Source organism: Chiloscyllium plagiosum, chromosome 19 (genome assembly GCF_004010195.1).
Source record: "Chiloscyllium plagiosum isolate BGI_BamShark_2017 chromosome 19, ASM401019v2, whole genome shotgun sequence".
Taxonomy (NCBI): Eukaryota; Metazoa; Chordata; class Chondrichthyes; order Orectolobiformes; family Hemiscylliidae; genus Chiloscyllium; species Chiloscyllium plagiosum.
Genome location: NC_057728.1, coordinates 45,852,230 through 45,874,369, shown reverse-complemented (window position 1 = coordinate 45,874,369; position 22,140 = coordinate 45,852,230). Strand labels below are relative to the sequence as shown.

Here is a 22,140-nt window from a genome sequence, read left to right as displayed (position 1 = left end):
ACTCACTTTCCACCCTCCCCACCTGCCAATCGGACACCTTGCCATCCTATCTAGCTGCCACTTGAGTCCTTTGATAGACAGGCAGGAAGCTGGAAGAACACAGCAAGTCAGGCAGCCTCAAGAGGTGGAGAAGTCAATGTTTTAGATATAACCCTTATTCGGGACTGGACAGTCGTGGTCCTCCACATGTTTGGGAAGAGGAAGCCTTGAGCTGGGAGAGGGTGGAGGAAACAGAATGGACATGCCTCGCATAGCCAAGAGGGTGGAACAGAGAATCCAGAGAGGGAATTGTCCATTGTTTCATTGGAGGTATTACAAGTATGGAGCATCAAAGGTGGGTCCAAATTTGGATGGTTTAAACTGTACCTGTAGGTCTTGAGGGATGAGATAGGTGCAAAGCCAACAGCTGAGGAACATCATGTGGCTGTAGTATTGGGTTTGTTTCATTGTGTTGTCAAAGAGCTGGAGGGCTGAGGAGGTCATGGCGTTGTGGCAGTGAGGAAGGGACTCACTGAGTTCATGTCTGAGGGAGGCAGAGAACTTCTTCAAACTGGGCATCCTTTGAAGAGACTTTGAGGTGAAACAGACTGGCTTATACCTGAAACATCGTTTTCACCACCTCCTGCTGCTGCCTGGCCTGCTGTGTTCTTCCAACCTCCTGCCTGTTTATTTTGGATTCCAGCATCTGCAAATTTGTTGTCTCTAAACTGAGTTCCTTGTCCAATTACTTCAATCTCCACCCCCATCCCATTGACTTCACTCACCCCCCCTCATTCATTAAGGATCATTGAATTATATTGAATTTTAAAGAAGAAAAACTCTTCATAGCTATACTTGGTCAGTAACATTTTATGTGTAAAAGAAACAGAAAAATATTAAAATACTGGGCAGTCCTTGAAAGATGCTACAGAAACATCAGAATACTCCTTTGTTCGGCTCCTTGCCTTTTATACCTTTATCATTTAAATCGTTTCCCTGGTGTCAATGTGGGCAGTGACTTCTCATCCCCTGTATTACTTCGACACCTACCCAGCCTGTCTTAACAACCTGACTTAATTAAATAAGTAAGATTTGTCCTTTGCTAATTCATGTCCTCGTGTTTTTAATTCACACATTGTGATCCATATACAGTTGATACTTAATTACTCTTTAATATATATTTGCATCTTGGGAATTGCTTTTTGCAACTGGGTTTTTCAACAGATCATCCTTAGAAAGACATCTACTTTTTTTGATTCATTCTGTCATCTGACTTACAAGAGAGAAAGACATGATTAATTGAGCACTTTTCACATCCAGGTGACATTTCCTCGGGGTTCATGAACAATGTTACTGTTCTAATGTTGGATCCCATTTGGACACAGCAAAGTCAGAAAAATAATATTGAAATAAATAGTCAGAGGATCCTTTTGGTGAGAGAATGCATATTGCCCAGAACATTGGGCAAACTCCCCCTCTCTTCTTCAAATATTTCCAAGATTTTATTTCGATTCCCTGCTGCTTCAGAGCTGGAATCCTTGTGGCAAGTCCAATTTCCTTTTGATGACAGATGAACATTTATGTTGAAGAAATATTTTAAATTCCTTAAATCTTAAGGAGCTTCCACTTTGATTTTTTGCATCATTCTGTAAAACTGTTTCCTATTTGTCCGGTTTCTCCATTTCGCAAGAGAATCCACATTCACATTTGTGGTCAGAAATGTAATATCTGGGTTCCAGTAACTGCTTACCTGTGGTCAGTCTTATAGATCTGAGTGCTACACAATCATACTGTCATTACATATTACAAAAAGGTCCATCAATTGCCACTGTGGCCTTTGAGTAAAGACTAACAATTCTAAATTCTCATGACACTTCAAACCGAAAGACATAGTGCCTCCTTTAGAAGGCTTTGTTTGACATTATCAAAAAAAAGATCATTTTGGCAATTTTAGGCCAGTTCAACTATTCTGCTTTTTGTAATCTTATGAAAATAAATATTTGAAGACTCTATGGGATGGACTCCATCTCATGCACAGATTTTATATCATGATTCTAGTCCAAGTGTTAAGTTATAAAGAAGGTTAGTGAGGCTTTGTATCTTTCATTGTTTTGCAACCAGATATTCTGTTTTGTGCTGCAAAATGATGAAGCAATCACACAATAAGAGTGTTTCCTTTCTCCCCACATTATCAGCAAATGTTTCATCAGGACTGAGAACACATCTGCAGGAGAATTGTCTGATGTAGTTAAAAATGGCATCATTATTGCCATGCAAATGGCTTTAGAAAAAGTAACATGAACTAATTATGTGCTTGCTTGTTTTCCATTCTTGCTTCCAAGTTAGGTTTTCCACGGACTCATTGCACATTTCCTACTCAAGGGAATCAAATCTCCAAGTTTTATTTCAATTTAGAGGATTGAGTTCTGAAAAACACAAAGTGAGTGTGTACAGAGATGTACTTTAAGCTTGCATGGGGTGTCCATGGGGAACAGTAAAGCAACAGCAATTGAAAAAGGCCTCTGAACACTTCAGGACAGCTAGTCCAGTACAGAAAAAAAATGTCCTGGTGCAAAAATGTATGACAATATCCTCGCTAGATCCAGCAACTGAAGAAAAAGGCAACTCTTCAAAAAAGATAAAGGGCCCTATACTTGAAAATAAGTATTTGTTAATAGCCAAGTGGTTATTCTTCAGTCAGTACCTGTGGATGTTTGATAGGTGTGATGATAGCAAATTCCAAACTTGTTCTCATCCACACTCACTGAGGTGTTTCCAGGATGAGCAGTTAGTGCCAGAATTCTGACCAATGTACCCTCTTCCTACCCTAAAGGTTATATGTATTCAGCATTCCCACTGATTCGCTGGTTATATCGGAGATTGAATCTCTTCTGGTCAATATGGCAGATTGACATAGCATGGCGTTCATCTGTTATTGAACTGCTACAATGATTCATTAATAAATGTTTATAAAATGACAAAAAAAAATCCTTCAGTAGTTAATTTCTCTAAAGGCTACAATTTGTTCTGGAGAAGTCAATTGTTGGATAATACTTTCAACAACTGTTATTTTCTTTCTCATGGTTCTATGAGCTTTTAATGTTTTGAAGTTAATTAAAATTTCCCTTGTTGATGCTAACTATAAATCCTTCCATACTGTAATAAATCTAAGTGATAATTTTCCTGCTTGATTGCATTTTGAAGTTAAAGCAATGGTTTTCATCCTCTATTCACTGCAGTCTGTTCTGATGTAACGCGATAGTTCCGTTGCCGTGCGATCCCACGTTATAAGAAAATCATGTAAAAACAGCACTATTTAAACCAATGGGACCGGAATTGCATTATAGCGAATACAGGTAAGGAAAGTTGGTGTCCTACAAATAATGGTCTAAATTATTCAATTACATTACAGACAATTCGTGTTGAAGAAACATATTATAGCAGAACCAAATGTACTATCTTCATTGTGCTATGATCAAATGAGGAGGAGGAGTTAAAAGCATGCCCCTCTCTACCCATCCTTTTCATTTTCCTAATTGGAACTCGATAGGCTTTTTCGTTAAAATGGATATACTTGCCAATACAGTTACAGTTTAAGTCCTATGATCATAAAAGGCACAATCACACAGTACATATTAGTTTAAACAAGGAGATAACAGCTTTTATTGTATTTAGCTCATATGTCAAAGTAAAATAATAAAATATGCATTGACATATATTGAAATATTATAATGTATAAATAGATTGCAGAAGAAGGATAGATTAAACAAATTAAATGTCCAGAGAAACAAATGAGATACATAGTCTGTGGAGTTTGACAACTTGGCTAGCTTCAAAGAACAAAGAATATTTCAGGTCATTTGACCCACCAAGACTTTGCCAACACGTGATGCCTTTCTAAACACTTTTTGCCTCCACGTAGTCTGTACCCCTCTATATTCTGCCTATTCATTTATGTGTCAAGATACCTCTGAACATTGCTATTGTATTGGCCTCCTCTGGCAACACATTCCAGGCACTTACCACCCTCTGTGTAAAAAACGTGCCTGTCACACCTTCTTTAAACTTACCCCCTTTTACCTTAAATTTATATCACCTAGTAATTGACATTTCTACCCTGGGAAAAAAGACTCTGTCTGTCCATTTCTATCATAATTTGAGTGCGAGCAGCAGCAGAGTGTAAAGGAACCCGGAAGGCTACAGCTAAGGTGAGACAGTTTGTTTTAAAATTACTTACCGGTAGCGGGCAGCGGTGTTTTTTTTCTTTTCTTTTCACAGAAAGAGCGGGAGCAGCAGGGGGAAGTGACGAAGACCAGAGGGGCAGCCGGGTAGGTTTTTTCCCTATAAAAGCGTGCAGAATGAAAGTTCTTCAATTCCTGAAGAAGGGCTTATACCCGAAACATCGATTCTCCTGTTCCCTGGATGCTGCCTGACCTGCTGCGCTTTTCCAGCAACACATTTTCAGCTCTGATCTCCAGCATCTGCAGACCTCACTTTCTCCATATGGAAGATAGTGGGCTAGTGTAGGTTAGGTGGGCTTGGATCGGTGCAACATCGAGAGCCAAAGGGCCTGTACTGCGCTGTATTCTTCTATGTTCTATGTTCTATAATTTTGTAAGCTTCTATTATGTCACCACACTAAATGTTCCAGTCCTATTGCTTTCACTAAGTGATTCTGAGCTTCTATGGGGTAAAGATGTTCTTTTGCAGACAGTAGTGTTAAGTTGACTTCCTCTAAGAAGTTCTGTCTGTGGCACTTGGAGCAGTCTCAAACAGCAGACAGGGTTTTAAATCGTACAAGTTAAATGGTGAGAAGGGAAAGACTCTGGGTCTAGTTCCATTGGCATCTCAGCTGCTTTTCCTGTTTCACAGAGAATAGGAGGTTAAATTGTCAAATGACTTTCCCCAACCAATCATGGATGTCCAAATAAGATCATGGCCCATGTAATCGAATAGCAATTTGGCCAACCTACATCTGGGAATCCCCTTCTCAGCCTTCCACTGTCAAATAATTATATGGATTGGTTTGTGTCCACTCTGATGAGTACTTAGATGGATATCTGAATATTGTGCTAATGGCATAGGTAATCTGATTCACTCACATTCTGCTGAGGTTAATGTCTTTGGTGATATTTAGAAGATAGTTAAATTCTGTCGCAATGATGTTGGAATTTGAAGGGCAAAGTAAGACAAGTTGTGCAGATATCTTTGCCTGTGAGCTCAATCCCTGGAATGCAACTTTAGTTTCTTTTTACCATCAAATTGGAATTTAACCAGCCTGTAATTCATTTCTTTTAATATAAATGGCAAGTTTTCATGACAAACGAGTCAATCAATAATTGACCTAATTATAATTTTTCACTTCGAATTTTCCTCAGTATGTTTATTAGTTTCTTGGTTTGATTACTTGAGCTGACACTTTATTGAAATGATTCATATAATTTTAATAATCAGGAAGCTAAACTAATGCTAACTCAACAAGAAAATTAAATTTTAGACTAGAGATAGCTCTCAACCACTTATATTTCTCAGAGCACACTAATTATACTTTCATTAGGTATAGTTTTTGCCGTACAATCTCAAATATACATCTGTGATTACTGGGCACCAAATCTATCATAGGATCACCAGTATATATAAAGTAATTGTAGAAAGTGCAGAATAGTTTTGAAAATTAATTAGCAATTATTTTTATTTTGGATAAGTAAGTAAAGGAAATTTTTGTGGGTTTTCAGCTAAAAAGAGTTTAATACAGTATCTTGATAGGATGAAAGCCATATGTTACTCTGTATAGATAGTCAAATACATATTTATTATAGTTTATAATTTCCTGATATAGATTCACAACCAAAGAAAGATGCAAAGTTATCTGCAACATTATAAATCTGATCTACAACTAAATAGAATATCTTGAGTATGTCTTCAATAATTGAACTCCAATTGACATTTTAATTATAAGCATCTGTCTGTCTCCAGGGTGAGATTAAGAATTTCATAACCAAAACAATTGGCTTTCCATGACGTATGAGAGCCCATCTAATGCTTTATTTTTTCTGGACTAAACAATGAAAGATAATTCAGATTTCCATTATAAGTAGACAGTGATTTTATGATAATAGGAATGTTATTTAATTCAGTTAATTATTTGTGAACCAGATTGCTGTACTACTTTTGTTCTCAAGCAGTTTTATAATATTTGTTATGGATTTTCATTAAGTATAAAGAGATGACAATTGAGGTGCATGAACAAAGCTGACTAACAGAAGAGAAATTAAACACTTGGCATACTTTATCTAAATAAATGGACAATTTTGAATGAACTGTTTTGGATAAAAGATGCATATCGTGACCTAAATGAAAGCATTGATGCTTTTTCATATTTGCCTTTATCCAAAAAATGTTTATTAAGGAAATTGTTTTGATTCATCTATGTACCATTGTATAGCACACTTTTGTTTTTACAAGAAACACTAAAAGAAATTAAATATTGTTAGTATATTTTTTATGGAGTATGATAACCAGCTTGAAAATATTGAGGCTGAAATTTTTCATGGTGCAAAATGAATCTTATCAAATTAGTTGTCTGTTATATGAAATGTCTAATATTTAATTCCTTTAATGACAATGCAACTATGTTCGCCTTACACGCTGATGAATACGCTTGTGCTAGAATAGGCATATGATAACATCAATCAGTGTACAATGTTGACTTGTCACAATACTCCAGTTAAAGCCCTCAAATAATCTCATGGGTGAATGCACATTCAGCAGCAAGAAAGATCATCTAACCTCACTGCCCATCTTACTCCTTTTTTCACCTCCACCCCATCCCCACCAACGGCACTATTTAAAGGGATCATCAGCCATTTACAGATGGGTTAGTGGTTAGTTTCTATTGACCCATTGCTGAGTTTAAAGAAAATTTAGATATAGTTTTTGGTCACTTATTGTACAATGTACTGGGTCTTTCATTGAGTGTATTTAAGACTGTGATAAATAGGTTCTTGAGTATCAAGGGGATCAAAGGTTACGGGGTGACAGGAGAACGGGATTGAAAAGTTTAGCCATGATTGAATGGCAGAGCAGAGTAGATGGGCTGAATGGCCTACTTTCTGCCCCTATGTCTTATAGTCTTATGGTCCTGAAGAATTGGTCCTGACTTCAAGAATCTTGATGAAACATTTGCTCTATTAGTTCAATTGTTTGGATTCCATAGGACTATAGCATGGTGAGGAGAATGAAGTGAGACAAAACACAGCAGAATAAGCTGATGAAACAGTGAGAAGGAGGGAGGCAAGGGCTTTCAGCAGTAGGCCATGCCCATCTAGGATGTTCAGGGAGCAATTTGTCTACACAAGCCTCCATAAGGAACAGAGGGTCCGTTTCATCATTTGAGTAAGAATGTTCTTATGGAAATTTGCACATTGCACCCCAAAAGCATGGGAAAAAACAGCATTGTTAGAATTTGTGAGATCACTGTGTCCATTAACATTTATGCAAGTGGCTCCTTCTAGTTTGGAGCAGATAATATATGAAGCAACTCACAATTTAGCATCAACTATTGCATATGGGACTGAATAGAGGTTCAGTATTCTAATGGAGCTAAATACATTTAATTAGAGAGAAGAGAGAGGCATGTAAAGCAGGCATGTGGCTTTGCATGAATTATAGGTTTTCCTTTCATGAAGAATGCAAATGAAAGTGCATATATAGCTTTGCAAATACACGTCAATATATGTACCACAACTGGAAATTATCCAGTTAGCTTAAACTCTAGCTGGTGTATAACTATAAAAAATGGATCATGCAGGTTAATGGTTAATTCTCACAGTACATCTTCTTTCTATGATACTCCATTACAATCTATATTTTAACTATCAACACAACCTTGGGTGGTTAGTGGCAAATTAGTGCCATACATCTCCTTGATATTGGATGACAACTTTGTGGCAACACTAACAATATACCAAGCATTCCAGCATGCTTATCCATTAGTCATCTTCTTTATACATCAGCTGTTGGAAGTCACTTTTAGATTCCTCTGCAGCAGATCTTGTCTGTGATCTGACACTCCAGTGAGTTGTCACCCCATCACATTGCTTCCCTCTGTAGCTGCAGGCCACTTTTTCCATTTGTATCATCATACGCAAATTCCACCTCCAAGCTAGCCTCTGAAGTACACAGAGTATCAGTAACATAGCTGAGAGCTGCAGTTGTGAGAGTGAATAATGATGTTTCTTCTTCGTGTATCTTCCTGCTCTTCAGCTATTGCTCGTCCACCAATGCCTGACCAGTCATCAGTTCATGGAGATCTTAAAGGAGAAGGTTAGATTGTGGTGAAAGGAGTTTGAGGGCAGAAGGTGTAATGACATTGCAAGATGCAGACTTACAGCATCTAATACTTGTCAATATCGAGAGATTCTGGAATGAGCAGGAAGTATAACATAGAAAGTGTATAAGGGATGACCATGGCATTGTCTTCAATGGTTTTAGGCCCATCACTGAGCATGGCATCAACTTGGGCCACTCTACTAACCATGAGCACTATCTCCTTCATGGGGTTTCGGACAGGCAGCTAGCATATGTACCTGCCTGCCATCACTTATGTGTTCCACCTTCATCTGCAAGATTGTGGTTTTGAGATGTGGCAGTCACTGTTGATTAATGAGCAATGTGTGCAACTCACATGACCAGGGTGTGAGGTTTGCAACAGTCCTATGGTCTGTGAGGATAAAATAGAGTTTTGAATTTTAAGTGTAAGTCAAAATTATTGGTAAGCGAGTGTGCGAAAAACTGAACAGAGCCTGAGGTGAGTGGCTCCGTTGATAGGATATGGCATTTGAAGATTCTGACCACTCATTTGAAAGCATTAAGCTTTGTTTGGTATGGCATCCAGGTCCTGGGCTAAAGTGTTGTCATTGACTGCAACTGCTACCTGATTCCACAGTTTGCAAAGTCTACTCTCCACCTGTTATGCTAAATTGCATTGTCTGGGAACATTGGAACATAATCCACCATTCTACTTACAAGCCAATCCTTTTCCAACTGAATGCATTTCCCTTGAAGAAATATGGGCTGGCTTTTATTAGGTAAAAACAATGACTGCAGATGCTGGAAACCAGATTCTGGATCAGTGGTGCTGGAAGAGCACAGCAGTTCAGGCAGCATCCGAGGACAGGCAAAATCGACGTTTCGGGCAAAAGCCCTTCATCAGGAATGAAGGGCTTTTGCCCGAAACGTCGATTTTGCCTGTCCTCGGATGCTGCCTGAACTGCTGTGCTCTTCCAGCACCACTGATCCAGAATCTGGCTTTTATTAGTACAGACTAGCTTTAGGTGGTGCTCGTGTCATACAAACTTGGGGTGCCTGCTAAGACATGGAGTCACCTAACAGCACATACAGCTCCAGTTTGCTCCTCATTTAAATGAGGAGACAACATAAAATTGGAAACAAGAGACAGGAGTTTAATTGTACATTGCAATCCTTGCATCTGTTTTCAGGAGTTCTCCAATATTATACCCAAAGACATTTCCTGCAAATAGGTAATCAGTGTGTATGAAGACAAACACAACACTTTTTCAACAATATGAATGAAGATTTTTTCCATAAATATTTATGCTAAGAAAGATAATAGTAATAATTTGAAAATTTACTCAAAATTCCTAATTTTCTGTAAAAGAAACATCACTTCAAAATGTTCACCTACCCGAATATTAAAAAGCTCTGTCCTGAATACTGTAGTTAATGATCTAGCAAATCTATGCATAGCCAGTGAAACTCAGACTCCTGCCTTTCATGCTGCCATTATCAATAGTACGTTATCTGGTATCATAATAGCATTCATCAGGTTCAGGATAATACTTTGGGAGCTGCACATTATGAATTGAGAAGACTTTGTTTTTTGGACACAAAATCCCTCACAACTGCAAAGTGAAAGAGCAACTTTGAATGCCGGCTGCATTTTAACAGAAGTTTATTTGATATTTACAGTCAATACATCTGACAAAAAAGGATTTGTTGTGTACAATGTGATGACAATAGATCTAGGACCGATAAACAGTAGCATATCTGAACATACAATTCTGATCATAACCTGAGGAATCTCATGCAGAAAATTTTAATTTCTCAAGTTAAACATTCACACCATTAGTCACATAAGATTTACTCATTTTCAAATGTACTGACTTCAAACCAACTGCACTTTCACAACAAGTAAAAGGAAAACATGTGGTTGCAATGTTCTGCTTCTGAGGTCCTGATGCTGGAAATACATATTGACAAATTGCACTCACTCAACTTGTTCCTTTACACCATCTTAATTTTATGAATAAAGACTGCAGGTTGGCAATGCAAAATTATCCAATATGCACTCTGGGAAGCACAGAAATGCAAAATTTCCCCCAGCATGCAAAGTTTGAGTATCTCCTCTTTTGATCAAGAGGATCCAAGGATACACATCGTTGAAACATAAAATGTATCTTTTGAAACACTTTTCTGCGTATATTTCATGTTCTTTAATATCTTCTCTCATCAGAATAAATTGGTTCAATAACATGAAATTATTCACAGTAATATGTGCAGTCAGGTAACCAGTAAAGACTCACACATTTTACTTGAAAATTATACCTGGATTCAAATATTAATTCATCAAGAAGACAGAATTTCGTTTCAGTATATAAGGCCTACGTGATTTTCCAATACGCACTTGTCTTTTTAAAATATATGGGTATTTTCTCTTTCGGTGTTTTTCTTTCTTATGTTCTGAATCTTCATAGTCACCATAGTCTTGGTGTGCCTGAAACAACTACAAAACATATGGCCATCACTATTACAAATCACACAGTTTAGAAAATTAGTCATTTCATTAGGATTAATGTCAAATGACAATTTTACAAACACTCATTTACTCAATTAGAGATTTCTAATTATCTTTATGACAGCATCATGCTGGAGTTATCAATTCAAAACTTAAGCTCGGTTATGAAATCATGAAGGAGAAAGTGAGGACTGCAGATGCTGGAGATCTGAGCTGAAAATGTGTGGCTGGAAAAGCGCAGCAGGTCAGGCAGCATCCAAGGAGCAGGAGAATCGACGTTTCGGGCATGAGCCCTTCTTCAGGAATGAGGAGAGAAATGAAAACCTACAGAGTGGAAACTGGGCATTCGGCCCAGCATTTCCACATTGTCCCTCCAAAGAGTAACCCATCCAGACCCATTCCCCTACCTTATTACTCTACATTTACCCCTGACAAATGCTTCTAGCCTACATATCTCTGATCACTATGGGCAATTTAGCACCTAATCTACACATCTTTGGATTGTGGGAGGAAACCAGAGCACCCAGAGGAAACCCACGCAAACACGGAGAGAATGTGCAAATTCTGCACAGTCACCGGAGGTTGGAATCAAACCTGGGTCCCTGGTGCTGTGAGATAGCACTGCTAACCACTGAGCCACCGTGCAACCTTATCTTTAACTATGTTGTAGAATATGAAAGGCAACATTCATCTGTAGATAGGCCATAAGTTTAATTCTAGCTAAACATCTACTAATTACAGAATATACTTACTTTAATCAGTTATCCACTCTCTGTGTTACAAATTGAGGACATTATTGCCAAGCTGTTTTAATATGGGAGGAGATTTTGAACATCAACATCTGGACAAAGCACCTATCTACCTCTGTCTTAAATATAGTCAATGACTTGGTCTCCACAGCCTTCTGTAGCAATGATTTCCTCAGTTAAGCATCATCTGGTTGAAAAAATTCCTCCTCATCTGAGTTCTAAAGGGTCATCCCTTCACTCTGAGACTGTGCCCTCAGGTCCTAGTCTCTCCTACAGGTGAGACACCTTTTCCATATCCATTCTATCCAAGCCTTTCAATATTTTGTATGGTTCCATCAGGTCACCCTTATCCTTCTAAACTCCATCAAGTACAGATCCAGAGTCCTCAACCACTCCTTATATCACAGGCCCTTCATCCCCAAGATCATTCTTTAAACCTCCTCGGGACCATCTCCAATGCCAACACATCCTTCTGTAAATACGGGGGCTGAAACTGCTCCAAATGCGGTCTTACCAGAGCCTCAGCAATAAATCTGTACTCTTGTATTCTAGCCTTCTTTAAATGAATGCTAACATTGCATTTGCTTTTTGAACTGCCACTGAACCTGCACGCTAACCTTATGAGAATCCTGAACTAGGACTCTGTAAGTCCATTTGAACTTCAGGTTTCTGCAGCTGTTCCCATTTAGAAAATAGTCTACACCTCTATTCTTCCTACTAAAGTGCAATTTCCCACATTGCATTCCATCTGCCACTTCTTCTCCCACTCTCCTAGCCTGTCCAAATCCTTCTGCAGCCTCCCCATTCCTCACACTACATTCTCTCCACATATCTTTGTGTCACATGCAAACTTAGCAACAATCCCCTCAGTTCCTTTATCCAGTTTGTTGTCCGACATGAATTGTTGTGGTCTCAACACTAATCCTTGCGCAACTCCATTATTCACCTGCTGCCAACCGGAAAAGACCCCACCCTCTGCCTTCTGCCAGTTACTCAATCCTCTATCCATGCCAGTACCTTGCCCTTAACACCATGGGTTCATATCTTATGTAGCAGCCTTCTTTGCGTCATCTTGTCAAAGGTCATAATCAATAGAGATCACATCAATGGTTCCCCTTTCTCAAAGAATTCTAACAGATTTGTCAGGCATGACCTCCCTTGACAAAGCCACGGTGCCCTCCCTAGACAAAGCCTTATTATACCCTGCACTTCCAAGTACTCTGCAATCTCTTCCTTAATAACAGAGTCTAAAATTGTACCTGCAACCTAGGTTAGGCTAACTGACCTATTGTTTCCTATCTTCCCCCTCTCTCTCTTTTTAAACAGGGATGTTACATTAACAATTTCCCAGTTCTCGCAGAGCCTCCCTGATGCTGCTGATGCCTGAAAGATCACCACTTATGCCTCTTTAATCTTCTTAGCTATCCTCTGCAGAACTGTGGGGTAGAGTCCATCTTGTCCAGGTGATTTGTCTACCTTCAGACCTTTCAGCTTCCCCAGCACCTTTTCCTTAATGGTGGCCACTATATGCCCTGACTCTCTTGAAGTTTTGGTATGCTGCTGATGCCTTCCACTGTGAAAGCTGATGCAATGTACCTAATCAGTTCCCCCGCTATTTCATTGTTTACCTTTATTACTTGTCCAGCCTCATGTTCCAGTGGCCCAATGTCCACTCTTGTTTTCCTCTTATTTTTAATATAACTGAAACAAGTCTTCAAATCTTCTTTTACATTACTAGCAAGTTTAACCTCATATTTCATCTTCTCCCTACTTATTATTTTTAAGTTATTGTCTGCTTGTTTTTAAAGGTTTCACAAACATCTGGTCCCACTGATCTTCATCACGTTATATGTTTTGATCTTTTCCTTTTGTGCCATCCCTGACACCTCTTGCCAGCCATGGTTGTCTTGTCCTTCCCTTAGTACGTCTCTTCTTCTCTGGGATAAGTTTCTGCTATGTCTCCCAAATTACCCCCAGAAATTCCTGCCATTGCTGCTCCACATCTTCCCTGTTAGTCTCCCTTTTCAATCAACTCTGGCCAGCTCCTCCCTCATGTATTCGTAGCTTGTAGTTACCTTTACCTAGATCAGGTAATTGCTTTGCAAAACCCATCTGATCTTTCCAGCAGAATGATCCCAGCCTTCCAGTTTCTAGCCATTTCAAGAAACCGCTTTGCTCTCAAGCTAACATTTCCATACTTGACCTGCTACAGTGTTCCAATGGAGTCTAGTGCAAACTGGAGGAACAACATATCATTTCTGCTTGGGCACTTACCGCCAGTATTGAATTTCACAGCTCCAGAGTACAATGCCTGTTTCCATTTTTACTACATCTCCTACCCTCCCTTGACTGTGTCTTGTTGGCTTTGCTTTCAACAGAGCAAATCTATTTCCTCCTTTCCACAACTACCATTTATACCTGTTTTCCATATCTATATTTCTTTTACCATCATTATTGCTATCTTCGTCTTTAGCACTGGACATCCTCACAATTTGTTCCCTTTGCTCATCTCCCACTAGTGTCTGCAGCGTAAAATCCACCATTTTCCAGCTCCTTTCAGTTCACACTGGGCTTGAATCATTTACTGTATTTTTCTCTCTACAGACGCTGCCATTCTGCTGAGTTTCTCTAGCACTTTCTGTTTTTATTTTTAATTATGACTTCATTATTACTGTTCTTAACCTCCTCTCTCTTGGAGAAGAGGATTATTGAAGAAAAGTTCACAAAAACGTTTTATGGGCTCCATGGTTAGCTTGTGACTGCCTATTAAATTCAAACCTTTGTAATGGCTGCAAATTAGGGAAAGATTTTAAGAAATCCTTCAATGAGTCTCATCCTGGTTTCAGTATTTTCCTTCCTGGTCTTGTTTTTTAGCTTCTACTGTTTAGTTAAGAGTATAGTAGAAGAGCCACCTGATTTTGACCCCATTCAAAATAAAATTTACCTGAATAAAGATTTCAAAATTTACCTTTTAGCTTTTCTTTAATTTGTTTTTGGAAAATGAACAAGCAGATAATGTTAAAAGCTAATGGATACATCTGACCAAATATACTGAGATCTTTTGTTAATTCATGGGACTTGGACATCACTGACTGAGTCGGCATTTATTGCCTGTCCCTAGCTGCCCATGTTAGTGTTATCTCAACTAATTGTTGCTGCTGCATCTTTTGAACTGCCCCCATTCAAACTGCAAGGTTTGTTTGTATTTAATAAAGCCAGAACTCTGGACACAAATACAAATACAGTATTTAATTCAAGCCATGTAAAGAATAGACTGAGGCTGGATACTCACCTCCTCAGCCCCAAGGTCTCTCCATCAACAAAGTTTTGTCAAGTATCTAAACACCATGGACTACTTACCAGGCACCTGGTTGGCTACAGCTGCTCAAAACTAGCGCCCATGCATGTGGACTCAATATCAACCTTTGCTATCACTGGTGAATTATACAGTAGGTACTAAACTACAAATCAAACTTACAATATATCTTGCAATAAATAACTTTCTTTGTCCCACTTGACTTATTTGAGTTGCTCTTTAAGAACTCGAGTAGCTGTTTAGGAGCTTGAGATCAAACTAATCTGATAAAAGTAAATAAACTGAAGGGAAAATTATTCTTCCATTAAACTGTGAATCATGAACTGTAAAAAAAATTACAAAATTACATCGAATGGATATGTTTTTATAATAACATTTTAAATTTTTCAGGGAATATGTTTCAGAATTTTGTATGAGTCATAGAGTCGTAGAGTCATAGAGATTTACAGCATGGAAACAGACCCTTTGGCCCAATTTGCCCATAGCACCCAGTTTTCACAATTAATCTAGTCCCATTTGTCTACCTTTGGTCCATTTCCCTCCATACCTTTGCCATCCATGTATCTGTCCAAATGTTTCTGAAATGGCAAAATTGTACTTGCCTCCAACACTACCTCTGGCAGCCTGTTCCAGACATTCACCACGTTCTCTGTGAAAACACTGCCCCTCTGGACCCTCTTGTAACTCTCCCCTCTCACCTTAAACCAATGCCTAGCGAAAGTGAGGACTGCTGATGCTGGAGGTCAGAGTCAAGAGTGTGGAGCTGAAAAAGCACAGCAGGTCAGGCAGCATCTGAGGAGCAGGAAAATCAATGTTTTGGACAAAAGCTATTCCTGATGAAGGGCTTTTGCCTGAAACGTCGATGTTCCTGCTCCTCAGATGCTGCCTGACCTGCTGTGCTTTTCCAGCACCATACTCTCAACTTAAACCAATGCCTTCTAGCTTTAGACTCCCCCCTACCATAGGGAAAAACTGTTGGCTATCTAACTTATCTATGCCTCTCATGATTTTAAACTCCTCTATAAGGTTACCCCTGAGTGTCCTATGCTCCAGGGAAAAACTTCCCAGGCTATCCAGCCTACCATTGTAACACAGACCAGTCCAGGTAGTATCTCAGTAAATATTTTCCACACTCTTTCTGGTTTAAGTTTATCCTTTCTATAGTAGGGGGACCAAAGCATGCAGTACTCCAAATGTGGCCTTACCAACGTCTTGTACAGCTGCAACAAGACATCCCAACTCCTATACCCAGTGCTCTGATGGATGAAAGAAGGCATGCTGACAGCCTTCTCCACCATCCTGTCTACCAAGACTCCACTTTCAAGGAGCTATGGACCTGTACCCCTTGATCTCTTTGTTCTATAACACTCCCCAGAGCCCTAATCCATGCAGCAGTGCCAGACTTTCTGCAAATTAATTATTAAATAGGATAGTGACAATAAAATGTCACAGCATACTTTTAAAGCTGGAATTGTTCTTTCTGTAACCTTTCACAGCCTCCAAAATTTCTGTATCCTATCCAGTCCTGCAGAGCCATGCCTGACAACATGCCAATTTGCCAAATCCGTCCATCACATCGCCATTTTCTACCGTATTCTCATTAAAGTCTCTTCAACCTCTTTCAACGATATGCTATTCACAACCACTTGGTCCTCTGATAGTTCTAGGTATTCCCTACTTAACTTTATCCCTGAACTAAAAACAAAATCTTATTAAATGATGGATTCTTGAAATATGGAAGCCCCTGCAAAACTGGAATCTAATGGCCGTCCCAACTGCAATTGAAATTGTGGGGTTGAGCCTTCTACCTTCTCTTTCAACTGTTGCATTCTATGCAGTGAATACAGAAAGCAAGGATATTAACCTTGACAATGAAGGAAAAACCATAATTGTACAATTCTGGATGGTACGTAACTTGGAGGGGATCTTGAATGTGATGGTGTTCCCATGCACCCACAACCCTTCTCCTGTTCGATGACAAAAGTCATGGTTTAGGAAATATTCAGTTACCTTACCCTTGTTGTTGAGATTTTCCTTCATAAACACCTCTTGTGCTCAGCATATTTAAAAGCTGAGTCAACTCCCATCATTCCAATCAAACATTTGATCATCCTCCTTACCTGTCTTCCCCACACCACCTTTAGTTTGGAAGCCAATCTTTTTGCTGAACAACCTTGGAACACTTTACTTACAGTAAGATAGCAAAGCAAATGGAAATTGTTGCAAAAGAATTTGACCAGATATGCCATGGGGATTTTATAAATGAGTTACTTTATCTCCTGGTGGAGAATGACATAATCCCCGCGTTACATACGTGGCTGAAAGTGACAATTGATGGTATTTCCCAGGTGTTCTACTCATCTCCACTGAAGTTGAAACTGTTGGAGCCATGTAAATTTACATTGTCATTGTTCAGAAGTGTACTGTAATCTGTATTGCAGTGGTACTGCAATAAAAGAGACCATTTTGTTGCAGAGATTCAACAAGGCCTCTATGCAGATGGAAACCCTGACACAATACTGAAATAAGTCAAACAGCACTCTATGCCTGAATACATGACCTCCTCACCATCTGCCAGAAGGAGAAGAGCATGCCAGCAAATGTTTGAGATGCCATAATTCTGACCATCTTCAAGAAAAGAGATAAGACCAATTGCAGCAACTAACGAAGGGTCTCCTTGTTGTCCATTACCAGGAAGGTAATTGCTAAAATCCTCCTCAATCACTATCACCCTAACAGTTAAGAGCTTGTGCTTAAATCATAATGCCATTTCAATCCATCAAGAGGCATATTGGACATGACCTTCACAGCAAGACAAATTCAATAAATGTGTAACGGGCAGTAGCAACTTCTAAATACCTGACCTCACAACAATCCTAATTCCGTCAACCAGAAGGGATTATGGAGCATCCTCCTCACATTGGACTGCTTGAAGAAATCTGTCATCATCCTATGTAAGCTGCACAAAATATGCCAGCTGAGATCCTCAATCTTGGATCTGCCATAGACCCAATATGTGTACAAACTATAATATGGGGTCAATAAGGAGGCAAGCAAGCTGTGTCATCGCACCATCACCATTCTTCATTTTCCTCAATACAACACTCTACCAAATATCCATGAACTTTCCTGCTGGAGTGGAAGTTTTCGACAGGATATGTAGGAACTATTCAACCTACATCATCTCCACTCCAGAACCAAGACCTTCACAATCGCTTGTCATTGAGCTGCAGCACGCTAACACTTGCATACACATACATATTTAAAGGCTGTGCTCCAAAACATGATGGCACATTTCTAAAAGCATATGAGACAATAGGCCTTAAGCTAAATGTCCAGACATCCTCTCCAGCCTGCTCCTGCCATGCAAAATTATCCCTATCAAGATTCACAGCAGAAAACTGGACAATGTGGATTAATACTCATTCCTTGGGGGCCTCCTGAGAGAGACAACAGAGATTGACAATAAAATTCAAGATTTCCTCCAGTATGTCAGTGAAGCCTTTGACCATCTGCAAAGCAGTATTTGATGGCAAAGACCTGAAACCTTGTATCAAGATATCTGCCCTTTTGTGTATATTGGAGTCATGCACAATGTGCAGTAGACATTACAAGTTCCTGCAGAAATATCACCAACAATGCTTCTGCAAAATCTTGCAAATCCATTGGCAGGTCAGCTGCTTCAATATCAGCGTCCTCTCTCAGGTCTACATACCCAGCAATTGAGACACTGGTTACTAACATTTGGTTGCATTAAGTGGCCACATTGTCCTCTCATCCAAAATGAGTTTTCTAATCTAAGCTCATCAAGCAAACGGTTACCAGGAGGGTAGGGAAAATGCTTCAATGTATCCTTACTGAGAAAATGTCACATGCCTGTTGATTCATGATAATCTCTTGATCTTGAGCACACAAACTGGAGAATGTGCATTCAAAGAAGTGCCAACTATGTTAAGCATCTCTGATAGGCTTGGATGGACAGTAAACATAAATAGAGAAAGGACTATTTGAAAACCTGAGCAACCCATCCACAAGTGTCTTCAAACATTGTCTGCCGCACCAGTGGCAGAGTGTGCAGTCTAACATTGGACTGTTTAGTCACCTCAGAACCCACAGCTCTGGAGTGGAAGTCATCCCTGGCTTCAAGTAACTGCCTAAGAGAAAGAAGACTATCACACAGTGATCAGATCTTTGACTGTAATCGATTTGAAATAATGGGTCATTTATGTTGCATATGGTTAACAATAATACTGACGTTTGAGTTCAAATGTGGAGAAAGATTCAAGAAAATGTTATATTTGTTAATTTAGTTACATCTCTAGGAGGTTATGCAAATAATAAGTAATACACATTCATCAATATTTTCTATGTTGAAAATTATATTGGGAAAATGAATCAGATCAATGCATGCTAAAGAATCACCTATTCACAAAACATATTACAGATTCATTTGCTGACTTCATTCCTCTTTATGACACTGCCAAAAGTTTATTAATATAACTTAAATGTACCATCACTAGTGATAGAATAGGCAAGGATAAATGGGTCTCCATTGGCAGATGTGTTGCAAATCAAACCACCAGATATAACAATTGATTTAAAATCTAAATGAAGCTTTGAATTAGGGACATGACATCATGCTATGATCTGAAATGTTTGAAAGATCCAATGCTAGCTTCTAAACGAGGACTGGACCTTCACTTTAAAAGAAAATAATTCCAGGGTGAAAGGGAAAGAGCAGGGCAGTGGGACTAATTAATTAATATTTCAGAGCTAGCACAGACCTAATCAGATCAATAGTCTCTTTCTGTGCTGTATGGTTCTATCTTTCTATTCCATGATTCTATCCTTGTTGAATTGTAGCAAAAAAATTGCCGCAGGAAACCTGAGACGTGATTTCTTTTAAATACTCCCAATTTTCAGATTAAAACTGCTTACACTAATATTAGGTATCTGCTTCAGTACATGACATGCTTTTTATACAAATTTTCATTTCATCAAAACAGACCTACCTTTAAAGCATAAAGATGATCCAGGAGTTCGCCTTCCGTTGGTATTGTTTCAGTATAAGCTGCAGAAACTGAAAACAGTTCCAAACAAAATTCACAGTATTCACCCATTGAAAAAGAAAGCATCTGAGAATCATTTTCATTCCAATATTTTATTAACCATTTCACTTCTCTGCTGCTTTGCCATTTCCTCTGCCCAAGATGCACAGCCAAACTGGACTAAAATGTTGTGAGCCACATATTGCGGTCATTCTAAAATTATTATGAACTGTGTTGAGACTTTAATTGCCTTCTATAACATAGACTATGGTTTGCATAATGTAAGGGTGAATTTTTCATATTTTACTGCCTTAATGCAATTTTATCTGAACTAATAAAGATGTATAGTTTTGTATTCCTTCACATTTACAGTGAAAGCAATGTTAATTTGGCAGGCTGTATTTCATGCATGGGAATTAAGATTAATCATTTATACTCAAATAAATAATTGGTATCTTAGCAAAGTCTGAGCTTTCCCTAGAGTATGCTCGCACAGTATGCAGACAATTAACTAGTTTTATATTAAAGTTAACCTGTACAAATTCTTCTGTAGTTTATATAACAATTTTTCTATCCTTACATTGTTTAACATGCTGTGACTTCAACTTATTTGCATCTAATTTCAATTCAATTATTTGGAAAAGTTGTCTTTCAATGAATGGTCTGTTATTAAATGATAAACTCCATCACTATAATTAATTTCTACCCAGATATTTCTCCATGAAAACAGCTGAGGAAACAGTATAAACACAACCAAATTAGCAATGCAATAATCATTTGGAGCGCTCAATGCCCATCAAAAATTCAAATCCTCACATTGTCAATAATGCAACAGTCACCCCAGTTCAACTTAGCTACTTCTAATCGAAGAATTGTTAAAACACTACTTTCTTGCATAGGTCTGAGCGAACTCCTATCACTTTTCAATGTGTTGGATCAATGATTGGTGTTGGTCAGGGTCACGTCCTAATTTTCTGAACAGATGCAATATTTTCAACAATGCGAGCAAAGCATTACATTTGATAAGTTTTTTCTCTCGTTTTTACATGGATAAAATATTTGCCCCCAAACTGGTCAATCAATCCGTTGACTCGTTTGCTGCCAGAATTAAGGTTAAATTTGACCTGGAATTGATATTCCAAAAAACTTTCATTTTAAAAATTCAATAAGAATGTCAATGCTCTCACTCTAATTTGGAGCGATAAAAATATTCGGCTTTTGTTTTCAGATATGAGTTTAAAACTTATCATAGTCCCGTTTTCTTGTCGGTTATTTTTAAATGCAATATTACGTTCCTTAAATGCTCCTACTCACCTGAACACATGGCGTAAAAACCGAGGAAGAGCAACAGCCACATCATTTCAATCCTCATTGTAGCAGCAGTTGAGTCTTCACTTTGCTACAGCCCAGAGTCTATGAAAGTTAGGGAGAGGAGTTGGGGAGCTGGGAGTCGATTGTGGTCCTTCTCCGTGGGGTTACTGCTCGCTCAGTGCACATAAGGAGGCAGGAGCTGACTTCTTTAATACCCCCAGGCTGCCTTGACGTCAAGAGAAACGCTGTCCTCCTGACTTCATTCCAAGGTGTGGAAATTACAGCACGATTATTCCCAGTGATGTTCACGTTCCCTTGGAACCAGGGCAACTCTTAAATGTACATCATTTCGGAAACAATGCGGCGATTGGAGCACATGAATTGAATTCCACACTCTGTGCCAATAATTTTCCTGGTTTCTTCAACAATGTTATGCAGTTTGTGTCACTCTCCTCGGCTCTCTTCCTGCGTTGTGAAGACCATTGATGCATTATTTATATTATTTCGATCAAGTGTCTAATGAATGTATCTCCAAAAGCACTTGGGGAGCTTCATAGTCTATACATCTCTCCATTTCCCTTGTGAAGTTTCCTGTTACAACTTTGCCATTCCCAAGAGATGTATTGGAGTTTACATGTGAGAAACTCAAAACGTTGTGGCTGTCGCTTTGAGTCTCCCTTTCCCCAATCTGAAAAGAAATATGCTGCCTATTCTCAGTTTTCTGAAGGGATGGAACTAATTAATTTCAGTTTTAACTTATATTTTACGTTTGCTATGTTTTTACAGTGCAGTTGCTAGTAGAGATCTGAACACACTCTCCTCGCCCACCCGCACCACTTCAGAATTTTTCATCCTGTTAAACCTGAGTAAAAAGCATCACAGCATTCATAGGAAATACTTCTACTAGGAGCAGGAGTAGGC

The 22,140-nt window shown here is 38.8% G+C and overlaps 1 protein-coding gene across 1 annotated transcript; it reads right to left on the bottom strand.

Annotated features, from left to right (window-relative positions):
• Window positions 1-9,941: 9,941 nt before the first annotated feature.
• nts (neurotensin) lies at window positions 9,942-21,481 on the bottom strand. The gene is made up of 3 exons (XM_043709702.1): window positions 21,223-21,481; window positions 19,873-19,940; window positions 9,942-10,783 (listed from the first exon to the last, which is right to left on the bottom strand). The coding sequence occupies exons 1-3, from the start codon at window positions 21,278-21,280 to the stop codon at window positions 10,619-10,621; spliced, it is 291 nt and encodes a 96-aa protein (XP_043565637.1). The 5' UTR covers window positions 21,281-21,481; the 3' UTR covers window positions 9,942-10,618.
• Between the last annotated feature and the right edge of the window lie 659 nt (window positions 21,482-22,140).